This window comes from Equus przewalskii, chromosome 17 (assembly GCF_037783145.1).
Source record: "Equus przewalskii isolate Varuska chromosome 17, EquPr2, whole genome shotgun sequence".
Taxonomy (NCBI): Eukaryota; Metazoa; Chordata; class Mammalia; order Perissodactyla; family Equidae; genus Equus; species Equus przewalskii.
This window is the reverse complement of record NC_091847.1, coordinates 50313486-50329211: the sequence shown is the minus strand read 5'-3', so window position 1 is coordinate 50329211 and position 15726 is coordinate 50313486. Positions and strand designations below refer to the sequence as shown.

Genomic DNA, 15726 nt, shown 5'->3' with positions numbered 1-15726 from the left:
CACTTATAATTTAAATATATAAAACTTCATAGGATCATCAGAATGTAAGGGATTATCTAGTCTGTTTTCCGGCAGAAACACATCTAAACCTACAAAGACAGATGTGAATTCAGCCTCTTTAAAGCTTTCAGAACAAGATGTCAATCTTCCTACTTTTTGGTTCCACTGCAACTCCTTGACAGCCCTCACCATTAGGACAGTATTCCTTTTATCTAGTCCAAAGTCTACTTACTACCTACTAAGTTTACTGCTTATATGGGTATCTTATAAATGCTGATTGATTATATTTCCTTGAGAACATGGAGACTTTTCGGATAATCATTTCTATATTCAATGAATCTTTCGAACCATTTAATGCAACACCTTAAAGGGTATACTTTTAAAAGCTACTTCAAGGGCCCTTCTCATCCTCTCTGGGGGCAGGAACACAACTTGCTGTTTCTACTTGTATCCCCTGAGCCAAAAGGAGCCCTGGGCTCAAAGTATGCAGCTGCATAAGTATTTTTTTTAACTCTTATTTTGAGATAATTGTAGATTCACATGCAGTGTTAAGAAATAATACACAGAGATCCCACGTACTCTTCACACAGTTTCCCCTGATGGTAACATCTTACATAACTATAGTACAATATCACAACCAGGAAACTCATGTCAATATAATGCACTGACCTTACTCAGATTTCACCGGTTTTATTTATTTGTGCATGTGACCCTTAATATTTTCAAAACAAATAAATGTAAAGCACTTTCTGCAGACTGATCAAAGCTAGAAATCAATTGATGTCAACTCAAACACTGTGGTTTTCCCTTCTCATGCTTTTCTCCTCTGATGATTCAGCAGCACACCCTATATGATTCTCTGGTTTTCAAAGAAACCAAAGGCCTCTTTACTCAATGACTTGTGACCTTTTATGCACTCAGTGGAGCCTTCTGCAATCTGAGATCAGGTAGTATTAAAATTAAAATGTGTAATATGTGAAGACCTAATAACACATCTCCCCCCTCCTGGTGTAGCGTCATTTATTACACACACACACGCAATTGAGCCCTTGCTCAGCAGCGGGCACACTGATAAGCGCTTTACATGTTTACACTTTAATTTTACTTTGACTCTTTGAGGAAGGTACAATTATTATTGCTGTTGTACAGAGGAGGAAACTGAGGTAGAGATAGGTTAAGTAGCCGGCTCAATTTCAGTTAGTATGTTAAAATTAACACTATTATTGTTATCATCATCATCATCATCATCATCGTATCATCCAAGCACAACCCAGAGGGAAGGAATATTAGATGAATGAATTTGAACATCTACATACGAAAAGGAAATACTCAGGATGTGTTCGTTTTTCAAATCAATTGCATACTAGCTTTCCTTCTCTAGCAGTAGCACAAATGGAACACAATTTAATCTTTCATTGATGATTTGGGATTATCAATAAAACACTGTCACATTACTATAAGAGTAAGCCCTTAGGGGCTTTGGAAGGAGGAAGTCCTTGCCTCTGATCAAAATGGGCCCAGACAATTATGGTTTTTTAGTCCTGGGTCTAGTTTAGAGTTTTTCTATTTCTTTTTTTAGTTTCTTGCTCAGGTTAGGGTGCCTAACTCCAACCTCTCCCCTCCATCATCCTACCTTATCTTTTATTCCTACCAGCTCTAAGTTCTAGCTTATAAATTTTTATGTTGGCAAAAATCTTAATATCTGTTATGTCTGGATGGTGAGTACACGGGGATCTGTTATATTATTTTCTGTATGGTTGAAAGAGTACATAATAGTTTTAAAATTAAAACAATATTTTCGTAAGCTTGCAAGCCCAACTGCCAATTAGCGTCAACTACTAAATAGGTAGATGTGGAAATCCGAGGGGCTCTCCTATGAGTGAGGCATGGAGTCTTCAGCATCTCTCCTACCTATATAGAAACTCTGCTGGATGGCAGAAAATACTTCAAAATGCTCTCAGAATAAAGGAAGGCTAACCGTAAAATGTTGTATTTGCATAAGGTGTTTACATACTTTTAAAAATGTATAAATAACCAAAATACGGTAGACTTCAGGAGAAAAGGGCAACCTTAACAAATCAAACCACATTTCTTAAACAAGAAGCTATTCTCAACAGTTATAAAAACTGCCTGGAGAGTGGAATTTAAATATTTCTTGCTTCTTTGGCTTGGCACTTACCTAGACACCATTCCTGAGGTTCAGTGGGAAGGAATAAAAAGGTTTCATAAGCCCAAGAGGAGGGGAAATGGTATCAAACAGCTACTTGTGACTGAAACAAGGGTTTTCTGTTAAGAGGCCCTAGTTGGCAAGACCATTTTCCCCTAGAAAATGAAGGGAAACATGAACACGTATACGTGAGACATACACTTTAAACCTTTTTAAAAGAAAAATTAGTGGTAGTGGAACATGTTATTGTGATAAACTTAAAAAAGAAGGAAAGGAGGGAGGAAGGAAGGAAGGAAGACCTGCGTATAATTATTGCTTGGACAATGAAGAGGAAAGTACAGTAACTTGAATTTGAATTTAATAATTAGAAAATTTCTCAGCTCCTAACCACATATTTAAATAAGCAATCAATGAAAATATATATTCTCTAAAATGTAATCTCTGGTTTGACATCAGCTTTCCATCCATATACCACTACAAACCATGTACACAAATTTGTCTTACAGCAAGCAGTGCAAATTTAGAATGTGTCAAATTCTACCGGGGAGAGGGGCAGTTGGCGGGAAAGAAATGCCCCCAAGCATAGAAAACAACTTGACTCTATGTTTTTCTATGTTAGCATCTTGTGATTCATGAGGGTAGGAGCACGTTTATCTTGTTTACCCTAACATCCACATTTAGCACAGAGCCTGGCACATAGTAGGAATTCAGTATGTGTTGAATAAATAAATCTTAATACAGCCCAGTAATTCATTCAGTGTTCCCTAGCAAATGAGCGATCCTCTTTTAAAATGTACAAATCAAAAACTCAAGACAATTTGTACTGCTGACCCAAGTGTTACTTCATATAAGACCAAACAGTCCTTTCAAATACGTAAAAAGCATTCTGCACTTGGACCCACTCAACAGCTTTAGGTAAGCTTTAAGTGAACCCCAAAATAAAATAAGAGTAAGTTATTGAGTTTGAAGTACACTGGAACTTTAAAACACTTATAAATTTTACTTAAATATGGTGTGCCCATTACACTTTTCTTAACTCTTTGAATAAAGTATTATTTTGCCTTCCTTGGTTGAATGTTCAGAGAAGGATTATCAAGCTTTAACAACTCATTTCCCTGTGCACACAAGAGTTTACCAGCCTCTATCCAAAGGACTTGAAGTTTAAATGTGAAAGCAGAGAAGTCTCTTTAAATAAACTTCTTGAAAAGATCCCTGCAGTGCCTATCACAGAGCATCTGAGCTTTGAAACATGCCTGTGCATTCACACTGTTTCATAGCATGAACACAAGGACAATGAAAACCTTTGGAGAATCAAAATGAAGGAAGTGATTCAGATGATTTGGAAGATTTGTTTTAGCATCTTGGCACTAGAAGCATCTCTTTGAAGTGACTGAAATCCTCACAAAGGCAGATTTGGTACCAAATAGTATATGAAAAGAGAAAAATTCAATTAACTGACTAAACATTTACAAACATCCAGCATTTTTTTTTTGAGGAAGATTAGCCCTGAGCTAACTACTGCCAATCCTCCTCTTTTTGCTGAGGAAGACTGGCCCTGAGCTAACATCCGTGCCCATCTTCCTCTACTTTATACGTGGGATGCCTATCACAGAATGGCTTGCCAAGCAGTGCCATGTCCACACCCGGGATCCGAACTGGTGAACCCCGGGCCGCTGAGAAGTGGAACTTGTGCACTTTACCGCTGCGCCACCGGGCCGGCCCCCAGAAATTGTGAGTTGTTGGAAACATCAGCTATATTTTTTTGTGCTGCGTATCAGTGTATGACAGCTTAGAAATAGTACTGGTTCTGATATCACCTGGTTGTCTCACCCTGGTCAGACATTTGATCTCTAAAATAAGGAGCTGAACTTCACATCCCAGCCAGCTGGAAACATTTAAGGCACAGGTTTCCTAAAAGAAAACCATAACTCAGCTCTAACGAACTCAAATCTGAACAGCTTGTAGATGAGGCTACATCTTACTCATTTGTTTTACACAGTGTCTGGAACACAGTTAAGTGCTTAATAAACGCATGCTAATTAAATAAATAGGATAATATATGAAGGAATAGAATGAATGAATGAATGACTAAATGAATGAACTAAGAAATGTACAGCCGAAGTCTGTACAAGTCATTTCAAAGCCTGTCTTGATCTTTTAAGAAAGTTTCTGTAGGAAGAAAAAAAGTTATAACAAAGATTTCTGGTCTCTCTTTCTGAAAAGGGAAGATTGTTCAATTTTTTAACGGAAAACTTTAAAATCACACAAAGTCAAGACAGAAAACCCTAGCAGAAGTCACTTGTAAACTGGCAGGTATGGACTGGATTTGGTCCACAGATGTGTTTTATTTAATCAGCACAATGATTTGGGGGTTTTGTTTTGGTTTTGTGGCTTATTTACTTTAGCTCGAACCAGTTTCTAAAAATCTTGGACTCTCCTGGAAAATGGGAAGCTCTGGCCACCATGGGCTGGCATCCCCATACAGCCACAACCCGCTGGAGCTAAGTAGAGGTTTCCTATTTTGCCAGGAGTAGGCACTGCCCAGTTCCCTACAGTTCCCACCCCTCAAACGCGGCATGTACCTACATCCCGCTGCCCGAGGATCCGACCTTCGGTTAACTGTACTACTAAACAGATAAAGTGGTTTGTCATCAATGTTATTAGGTGACATTGCTTATAATAAAAACAACCCCTGATTGGCAAACTGTGTCTAGACTGGGAGGAACAATGAAAAATCTATAAATACTTGATAAGAATGCCATACTTTGGGCTTCCCATAGTGCAATGGTAACTGCTATATCCTGTATTAGTTTCTTAGGACTACCATAACAAATTACCAAAAACTGAGTAGCTTAAAACAACAGAAAGGTATTCTCTCACAGTTCTGGGGGCCAGAAGTCCAAAATCACAGTGTTGGTGGGGTTGCCTCCTTCCGGAGGCCCTGAGGGAGAATCCATTCCACACCTGTCTCCTAGCTTCTGGTGGCTGCCAGCAATTCTTGGTGTTCCTTGGCTTGTAGACACATCACTCCAGTCTCGGCCTCCATCTTCACACGGCCTTCCCTTCTGTGCATCTGTGTCTCAAAGCTCCTTCTCTTTTCTCTTATAAGAACAACAGTCATTGGATTTAGGGCCAACCCTAAATCCAGGATGATCTCATCTTGAAATCCATTACCTAACTACATCTGCAAAGATGCTCAGGTCACACTCACAGGTCCATGAAACAAGATTTGGACATATCTTTTGGGGGGCCACTATTCAGCCACTATGTATCCCTTGCAGAGGCACTGGAAACCAGGCCTATAGAGTATTACAAGAGATGTTGGGGGGCCTGCTCCGTGGCCGAGTGGTTAAGTTCGCACGCTCCGCTGCAGTGGCCCAGGGTTCTGATCCTGGGCGCGGACATGGCACCGCTCGTCAGGCCACATTGAGGCGCCGTCCCACATCCCACAGCTAGAAGGACGTGCAACTAAGATATACAACTGTGTACAGGGGGAGTTTGGGGAGATAAAGCAGGAAAAAAAAAAAAAAGATTGGCAACAGTTGTTAGCCCAGGTGCCAATCCTTAAAAAAAAAAAAAAAAAAGAGATGTTGGTTCCTGTGGGGCATGAGGACCTTAAGCCCTGATCCCTCCAATGTAGATCTCGTCTCCCAGTGCCTGAGCTGTCCCCTGGGCGAGGATAGTTTATGGAGGACTATGTGGACAGCTACATGTACTGTTGCTACAAGGACGCCTGCTGAGAAGTACCTAATGCTGCGCTGTCAGCACGTGCTAGTTCCCATCCTCCATCCTTCTGAGTAGACTGGTGCCCACTGTGGTCTTGGTAGTCTTGTGTGTCTGAATGGTTAGTTGAACCTAGGATGACACCCTGGTTTGTGCTATACACCCAATCCACTTCACCTATTTACTTTATATCCTGTCCTTGTAGGTATGACTCCTGGTTTAAAGGCTTGGCCGAGCTTTCATGAATTTAGTAAATATTTATTGAATGTCTATTACATGTTAGGTGACGTTTTACACATCATGGATGAAGCAGTGAAGAAAAAGAAAAAGTCTCTCCCTTTGGGGAGCTTACATTTTAGTAGGAGAACACAGACAGCAAACAAATAAATAATTAAAATAGTGGTCAGAATTTGGATAATACTGTATTTTAAATTTGGAGTCTACACAATTTTCTGATGAACAGAATGAGAAGTATGGAAGAAAAAGAGGAATCAGGATGGCTATATAGTTTTGTCAAGAACACATAGAAGGATGAAGTTGCCATTTACTAAGATGGGGAAGCCTATGGGAGAGGTGGTTTTAGGGATATGAGGAAGATCAAGAGTTGAGATCCGGACAGGTCTATTTAACATCTAAGTAAGAATTTGAGTAGATCGATGGATATTGGGGTCCGGAGTTCGGGGAAGGTCCGGGCTGAAGATATAAATACAAGGGGGTTCCGTGAATTGACGGTGTTTAAAGCCATGAGACTGGATGAGGTCACCAAGGGAATGAGTGTATCAAGAAAGGAGAAGTGGTCAGAAAACTAAGCCTCGGGCACTCTAATCTTAAGTGACCAGGGAAATGAGGAGGAACCAGCAAAGGGCATTGAAAGGAATAGCCAGTGAGAAAAGAGCCAAGAGCGTTGGGTGTCTTGGAAGCCAAGTGAAGAAAGTGTCTCAAGGATGAGTAAGGGGTCAGTTATGCCAAATGCTGCCTCCTGGTCAAGCTAGATGAGGACTGAGAACTAACCACCGGAATTAGCAATGCGGAGGCCATTGGCTACTATGTTAAGAACAATTTTGGTGGAGCAGTGAGAGAAAACCTGATTAGAGTGGGTTCAAGAGAGAACAGGAGAGGAATTGGAGACTGCAGGTATTGGCAAAAATTTTGAAAAGTTCTGTGGCAAAGCAAGCAGAGAATTGAGGCAGTAGCTTAAGGGGAATATGAGGTCAAGAGTTTGGTTATTGTTGACATGATAGAAATTATAACATGTTGGAAATAATCCAATGGGGGAGAAACTTAATGATGAGAAAGGAAAAAGGGAGAATTGATGAAGGGATGTCCATAGGTAGGCAAGAGGAGGCACAGATAGTATTTAGGCAGAACACTGTAATGAGTTTGAGGCCTTAGAATAAAGACACATTTCCAATGTAATATGATGCCCATTCTCCCCTGAGGTTTACTAAACCAGTGCTTCCCAACTGGCTAAACAGGATAATCACCTAGGGGAAGGGACGGCACTTTTACTTTAGATGTTACTATGATCAACTCAAATGAGTGGCTGTAAAATTGCATTTTGTTACTAACAATTAAATGGTAGTACAGAAATAACCATTCATTTATTCAACAACTATTTATTGGCCTACCATGTGCCAGTTCTAGGTGTTACTCTACTTGCTGGGGACACAACAGTGAGGAAAATAATCACGTTTAAAACATTTTTACTAGTTACGTTATAAAGAGACCTGCACGCATTTATTTGCAACAAAAAATGTGTTTGGGGTTGTCTTAAATCCTCTCTTTATGCTACGTAAAAACCCTCATTTCCCTAAGACGAATAGGTTTTATTATCAATGGTGTCCCTAAGACTGGTTCTGGAGCAGGTATTTTGGGCTCTTCTTTGCCAGGTTTTACCTGGGAGCCCTTTCAAAGACATTTAAGTGGTCTCAGAATTTGGTCACTGTTAGATACATTAACGGGATATTCCAACTTCCTTTTAAGAACTACTGAATTTCTTTTTGTTAGTCTCTTAAATGTTACTTAAATGTAGTTATAGTCTCTCACAAAACCAACTGGAGATCATTAGACTATTCGATTTCTCATCCTTCAGTTTATCGAGTAAAAAGAGTCTTACCTGTGGAAAAGTAAGGAGTATAGAATTGCTGAGACTTCTTTTTGCTAAATTTATACACTTGAATTTTCTACCTTTTACCTTTTACTAAAGAACACATTCCACCTTACTGAACCTTTTAAAAGGTCAGCTGCCACTTTGAGAGCATTTATTTGATTCAGTCTTTTCTGCGGCCTTCTTTTCAAGGCTCGTTTCTCTGATTTCCTGGTAGTATACTTATTTCATGGGAAACATTCCTTTTAGAGAAGCGCAAAGCCTTTTCTAAAGTTCTCTTTGAAACTTTTCCTCATTCATGTTCTCTAGATTTCCTACTAGTTTAAAACATTATTTTATTTTCAGATATCCTATAGTCTGTTACACTTTATTTGAGAATACATGTATTTTCCAAAATATACTTGAGTGGGTGTATGTGCGTGTACACACTCAGACACAGATTTATTTTGTAACTTCTACGTTAGCCTTGCTTTCTTCAGAGCTTATTTCTTAAAGGTGTTTCAAAGAACTCATACTTGTCCTCACACAGTTTCAAATATTGTTTACTGTTTGTATATTGCATTTGTAAAGCATTTTATGCTTAGAGTAATAACTGTACTTCAGCCTTCCCTTCCTCATCTCTAAATATTTGTGTATCACAGAACTCAATCATATCATATTCATTATTAGAGATCTGAAATAGCATGGCCTAAAAATTTCCTACCTGAAGCAATTACACACAGTAAAAAAGCCTGTTATAACATGGCTGGTCTGTAACACATGCATTTCCCTCCTGCCCTATAAAGTCAGCCATCTACTCCTAGTGCTTCTACTGGAGCCCTCCTACTGCTGGATGTGAGGGGGTGCAGGTGGGCCAAGATTTCTAAGAACTCAGGAGTACTATGCATGTGCCTATATGTATGCAAAAGTTTATGTTCACGTCAGTTAAATGTATTATGTGATTAAAGCGCTTTGCAAATCTGGAATCCAAATAGTAAACAGGATAGGTAACGTTGACAGGACAAACATTCCAAAACTAATACAAATACAGTAACTAAGCTTAAAGAAAACAAGGTTTGCATAAAAGCAGCACACGAAAATTGTCAAAATATCCATTTACACATTTTTGCCCAAAAGTGAGTATAAACAGATTAAGAAAATTCCAAAGTTTATAAAAATTAGAAATTCTTTTAGGAAAACTGTAATCGACATGAATGAAGAGCTTCAAAGTGTATTTTAGATGAAGCTTTTTGCTCCCCTTAAAAGAATGCTTTGCAGAAAATAAGCATATGGCCATAAAAGCAGAGAAATAAACCCTGAAAATAAGGCCACTGAAAACACTTATACTACTCCCATGGGTAAGTTACTTAACTGCTCAGTGCCTCTGTTTACTCTTATAAACCTGTGAAATAATGCCCTTAGTGGGCACACAGAAAGCACTCAACAAATGTTAGCTATTGTTTTTTGACTTTGTCTCCTTCTTGGTAAGTCAGGAAGTTTCTCTTACCCTCAAATATGAGGAGAAGATATTCCAGAACCTCCGGAAAGTTTCTTGGTATTAGGAGCTGCTCTGAAGAATTGGTTGGAAGAGATGAAGAGACTGTTCCTACTACTTTGAGCAAACAGAAGGTGTTGACAGCTGGGGCCAAACATCAGGGCTCCACCAGGAAGGAAAGAGTGCTTCTGATGTCAGCGACTTTGGAACTTGACTATGTTTTTCTCATTTTAGTGTAGTGGCGAAATAACTGGGACTTATGCAACGAAATAACTTAGCTGGCCAGCGGTACTCACATGCCGGTGCCAATTCTCATACTAGGACGCCTCGGAACCGGGGCTGGGCTTTACCAATATCTCCCACTACATCCCGGAGTGGGAGAAAGCCGGCTACACCTGCCGAAGGCTGCAGCACAAGTTTTAAGTGGAAACAAAAATCTTTTCTTTAGGAATGAGGTCGGCGCTTTTTTGTTCGCTTGCTTGTGGAGAGTTAACTATTGATGGAGACAAGGCAGCCTGTTCAGAGGCAAGGCTAGACGTTTCAGCCGGTGGGCACCTCCTTCTGAACCCTTTCCTCTCCTCTCGATTATTTTCTGCGACATGACCCCAGTCCACTACTTTCTTTTTCTAAAGACTTTCTCTGCCAAGGCCTTGACTTCACTTTTTGGAAAGTGCTTACAAATAAATGGCGCTTTCACCACGAGCTAGAGGTTTCTTCAGCCAAACAGCAGCCAAGGAAACTGTCAGGACATCGTGAGCGGCATTATGCAAGGACAATAGAAACTGCCATGGATTGCGGGTTGCCAGAGGCGGGTGAGCAAGTGAAATGGGTGAAGGGGGTCAAAAGGTACGAACTTCCAGCTATAAAACAAATGAGTCCTTGAGAAGTAATGTACAGCATGGTGACAAGAGTTAATAACACTGTATTGTTATATATCTGAAAGTTGCTAAGAGAGTAGCTCTTAAAAGTTCTCATCACGAGAAAAAATTGTAACTACGCCAGGCAATAAACGTTAACTAGACTTACTGTGGTGATCATTTCGCTGTATATATAGAACCACGTTATACACCTGAAACTAATAGAATGTCAGATGTCAATTATAGCTCAAAGCAAAACAGAACGCCACGGCCTGAGCCCTCCGCGCGCCAGCCTCACCCCGAGGAGGCAGGCCCGCAGCTGGCCCGCCGCGCGCCGCCTGCGGGCATTTCCGGCCCCAGTTCCCGGCAGCGCCGCACAGGAGGCCCCGAAAGGGAACTTTCGCCGGTCGACAGCCGCAAAAACAAGCTGGGCTCAAGACGGACCAACGACCAGGCAGGGCCGCGAAACACCCTTTTGAGTCCTGGCAGCTTCTCGGGCTCGCTGAGTCGAACGCTCTGGGAGGAGTGAAACCAGATGCTGACACCCCGGCTAGTGGCTGGCGGGCCCCTTCACTCAGGCTGACGACGAAAAGGCAAATGCTCGCCCCTCCGCTGTCCCCGGCTGCCTCGCTCTCCCGATCTGCAGTTCTCCCAACTTGAAGCAAGTTCAGCGAAAGGCCTCGCCTCCAGAGCGGCTCCGCGCCCCTGACTGCGCGCGCTCGGGCCACAGGGGGCGATTTGGGGGCGCTCGTGGGCTCCGGCACCTCCCCTTCGTTCCCGTTCCCGGTACCGCTGGGGCGCCTCGAGCGAGCCCCAGCCGCTCGCAGCAGAGTTAACCCGGTGCAGCCGGCGCCCGCCTCGCCGCCGCCGTGCCCAGCGCCCCCGGGATGCGTCTCACAGCGACCCCCGGGCCCGGCGCGCCCCGCCCCGGCGCCGCCACGCCCGCGATCGCCCGCGGCCGCCCAAGTCCCTCTCTGCCCGGCCCCGCGGCCCGGCCGGAGTACGCCCACCTCCCTCCCGCCGCGCGCCCCGCCGACTCGGCTCCCAGGCGCGCTCCGCACCCGGCTCGCCGGCCCCCGCGCACCCAGCGCTCCTCCCTCACCCCCTCGCTCGCCCTCGTCGGGCCCACTCCGTCGGGACTCGGCCGAGTACCCCCGGCCCGCGCCTCCCTCCCCGTCGCTTCCCAGGAGACGCCCAGTACCTATGCCCTGGATGAAGACGAAGCCAGTGACCACAAGCACCGGGTGCCAGTTAAACTCCAGCGCGGTCCCATCCCAGCCGAGCCCCTCCCGGTAGTGGAGGACCCAGACGAGGGTGAAGATCACGGACAGGAAGCCGACGAGCAGCGCCGACACCAGCAGCCCCAAGAAGCCCCTGTAGCCGTCCATGGCCATCAGAGTCCCATACTCCGCGCCTGGGCAAGCCACAGGAACAGAGGGAGGCGGCGGCGGCCTCTGGGTACCAGCCCCGCGGCCGGACGCGGGCGTCGACTTCTTGAAGCAGTCTCCGCCCGGGAGGAGGGGCTTTCTCGCCGGCCTGCCAGACATGTAGGGCCTTCGGTGGGTGGGCAGCTGGCCCTCGCTCAGAAACCAGCCCCACCCCTGGGATCTTGCGGCCGCCCAGCGCTCTCTGCGCAGTAGCCGCCCCCTGTCCCGGCATCTGAGCTTGCCGGGGGTTCCAGTAACTGTCCAGTTAGTTCAGAGCGAGAGCTCCGAGGATTCCAAACCTACCACTTTCTTTTAACTCTTCCGATGTCTCTTCCTTCATTGTGGGGAGGCTGAGTAAGGCAGTGGTGTGCACTCTCGGTTAACAGAAGACAGGAGTCCGCTGGGTGGAGTCGTGTGTGATTTTGATTAACTAAGCCCCCTGAGCCCCGGTCCTAGAAGAATTGGCTGTCTTCTTTTTGTTTGTTTGTTTTTTGGTGAGGAAGATTGGCCTGAGCTAAAATCTGTTGCCAATCTCCCTCTTTTTGCTTGAGGAAGATTGTCCCTGAGCCAACATTTGTGCCAGTCTTCCTCTATTTTCTACGTGGGTGGCTGCCACAGCATGGATTGATGAGTGGGGTATATGTCTTAGCCTGGGATCTGAACCTGCAAACCCCCAGCCCCAAAGCGGGGGGCAGAAACTTAAGCACTGCCCACCAGGCGCCCCGAGATTGGCTGTCTTTGATGCCCAGGAAGGAACCTACGGGGCGGCATGGGCTTGGACATACCTTGCAAGGAAACTACTTGCAGTTTGCGCTTTGGAGAGGGAAGACAGACACCTCGAGGACCCTGGACTTGCCTATGTAGTGTAATAAAAAATCGATCTTAAAAGTGTCCACCTGCCCAAACCTATTTGGACCAAAACCCCACCTTGATGAAGTGAAGCTGACACCCTGCCCTCTTTCCAACATTATCATCACCTTTCTTTCTCCATTGGACAAGAAAAGTGTCAGTGTTATCTATTGCTATTAGGCTATTAGGACTTCTAGAATGCATTGGGAACATTCTCTTCTGTCTCCTGTAGCTCATCTCCAGGGACTAGTTTACCATATTGTCTTGCCATTTTGAAAGACCTTAGAATACTCAGGAAGTGTACAGGAGTGATTTTCAATGGAAAAGACAAGGTTTTAGGCCAAGGAATTAGTGGCAGGATTAAGAGTTAAGAGTAAGAGGCTCTAGACTTCACCAGTGTCATTATTTTTCCCTTGGTGGACAGAGAAAAAGAGGGAGAGTAAGCAAATGGGAAAGAATGACCCCTTCTGGCAGTATAAGGCTTTCTGTGGTCTAGCCCAGACTAGTCCTCCACTCTAACCCTTTACCACAACCTGACTGGCCCTGATGTCCATGGCTGTGAACTTCTCTCCCAGCTCTAGACCACTCCCTACCCATGTCCGTGCCTCTAAATTTTCCTGACCCCATCTCCACCAAGAAACCTCCTCTGAGTCTGCCTATGGCCCTATCTTACACCTCCACCCACCTCCCCATCCAGTGCCTCTCTGCATCACTTATCAAAATGTAATGTAATAATCTGTTTCTGTGGCTGTCTCCACTCCCCCAACTGCCCCTTTGAGGGTATTAACTGTTTAATTTATCATTTTATTTTTTCCTTGGCATATAGTAGTTACTCAGTAAATGTTTGTTGGGAGAAGAATGGGATGGAGTGTGTCAGTCAGGGCTTGGCAGGAAACAGATGGCACATTCCAATTGGGCAATTTAATAATGAGCAGAACTATTTACAAAAGTGTGGGCAGGGTGTGTGAAACCACAAGGGTTTACAGTGCCCATGCCTGAAGGGGACATGGTTGCTGGGATCTAGAGATAGGGAGAGAAAGAGAGGGAGAGAACTGTGTAGAGAAGGCAGTTTGACTGGGGCTACGCTATAGTCTGGAGTTGAAGGAAGCAGCCAGCCTGCAGGGACCCCACAGGGAGGAAGAATGGGAGGTGGGATGAATATTCCAGCCTTACTCTCTTCCCCTCCAATTTCCTGCCCAGGGACACAGTGGCTGCACCTAATCAGAAGCCAGAAGTCAGTCCATATGGGTCAGCCTCCCAGGACACACAGTAGATCCATAGGAATAAATAGAAACTAGCACTGAATCTTCTAGTTCTATTTTTTCAGAACTTTTTGGTTCCTGAGTGCTGCATATATTCCCTGTTTAATTATGTGCTGTTTTTCTTCCTCTGTGAACTTTAGCTGGTAATTCTTTAACAACGTCATCGTGTGCCTGTCCTTCTCCTTAAAAGTATCTAGTCTTTGTCCCCAGTTAACTTCTTCATCCCCTTAACTCAGTACCTTCACTCCACTCTTGAGTTGATTTTGCTCCACAGCAGCAGAAAATAAGAATCTCTGATTCCAGACCCTGTTTAACAAAATATCTCCAGAGAAAGAAAACATGGCCAAATGGTATGGATGGTGTGGAATCATCTCGAAGTTACAAGCTAAACTGAGAAAATCTCAACTTTTAAGTTGTCCTTTAAGGACCTAACGTGGATAAAATTTGTCACCTGGAAGAGGAAAATTTTCACTAAATATTGTTGTGGCTTAGTGTTAACAACATTTTCTTAATAGATTTGTCCAATGATAGGAGATGGTAGACAATTTGTCACCAAAGTACTTACTCAGACTAGATAACCTGTCAGCAACTCGATCTGAGGGGTTCCTGATGTGAGTGGGGGGAGCATGGGGGTGGGACATTCAACAACATAACCTTCTAAAAAACCTGTGATTCTAGAAACATGTACATAATGACATAGATTTTTATTGTCGCTGACATAGGCATAAAATACAGAGTAAGAAGAAAGGGGGTGAAGTGGTAGGGCAAGAAAACCCAAACCCACCCATCCATTGAACTTCCATGAGGTAACGGTGCATTTCTTTTGGTGTGTGCAGAGGTCCAGTATTCTACTGTAAAGTATGATAAGTTGTACATAGTGGTTTGCTTGGTGGGATTAGTGGATCATGTTTTAAACTTTCAAATGTTGACTGTGTGTTGCTTACTCTGTTTGCCCCTCCATTCTCCACCCTTCTTTGCCTTCCCTTGTGTCCTGGCAGGCTCCTTGCCTGCTGGCTTCGAATTGGCTTTGGCCAATGGCAGTGCTGGAAGGAGATCAGAGGGCAGGAAGAAAGAGAGATCAGAGGGAAGGAAGAGAGGTCGACCTATTTATCCCTCTAGGCCCCCTTGCCAGGCCATGTTTTTTGCAGTGGTTGAGTTCCTCTTTGCCACTATGACTTTCAACTTTTGGGTGGCCCCTCTCCCACAGCTACATCTCTCCCAGGGTCCAGTTAGACCACGCCCCCTTGCTTCTACAGGCCCAGGTGTAGTACTGGCTGCCTGCTTTTGCTTGTCCTGGGTCTTCACCATTCTTTGTTGGGTTCTCTTAAGTCTGTTTGCACCTCTGTAAATAGTCCTTTTATTAAACTCTCTTCAATTAAATCCTTTGTGCAAACCAGCTGCTTCCTGCAGGACCCTGACAGGGACAAGTGGGAAAATACTCTCACATAACACTACTGTTTCCCTAGCCCCTCCTAATTGTCTATGCCTTCTTAGGACATGTTATGAAAGGAGGAATACATGAAGCAAGAAAAAAATCACAAGCAGGAGGAATGAGCTCATACATCTTCCTGTCCTCCCTTCTACTAGACAAGAGATTTGGGGATCACAAAGCTGTCTCAGATGACTAAGATAGATGGACTCAGAGCTGACACCATGATTCACGATGTAAGCCAAGCTCAGGCGGTGATCAAAGGCTCCTTAGTGAAATAAAGCGAGGGTTGCAGTTTTGAAAAGATCACAGTCAAACTCATGTTAATGGGAGGAATATAATTTCCTCATCTGAGGCTAGACTGTGTTGTCTTCAGGGTAAAAAACTCCATGTCTTCTTTGCTGAGGTGTTTCTCCTCTGAGGGAAGTGGT

At 44.0% G+C, this 15726-nt stretch overlaps 1 protein-coding gene across 2 annotated transcripts in view; it reads right to left on the bottom strand.

Annotated features, from left to right (window-relative positions):
- CYBRD1 (cytochrome b reductase 1) overlaps positions 1-12631 on the bottom strand; it is a 33466-nt gene extending 20835 nt beyond the window's left edge. For both annotated transcript variants that reach the window (XM_008527384.2, XM_070580134.1), the window contains exon 1: positions 11530-12631. In XM_008527384.2, the coding sequence (XP_008525606.1) occupies positions 11530-11875 (346 nt within the window). In that variant the 5' untranslated portion in view covers positions 11876-12631. The remainder of the gene's footprint in view (positions 1-11529) is intronic.
- Between the last annotated feature and the right edge of the window lie 3095 nt (positions 12632-15726).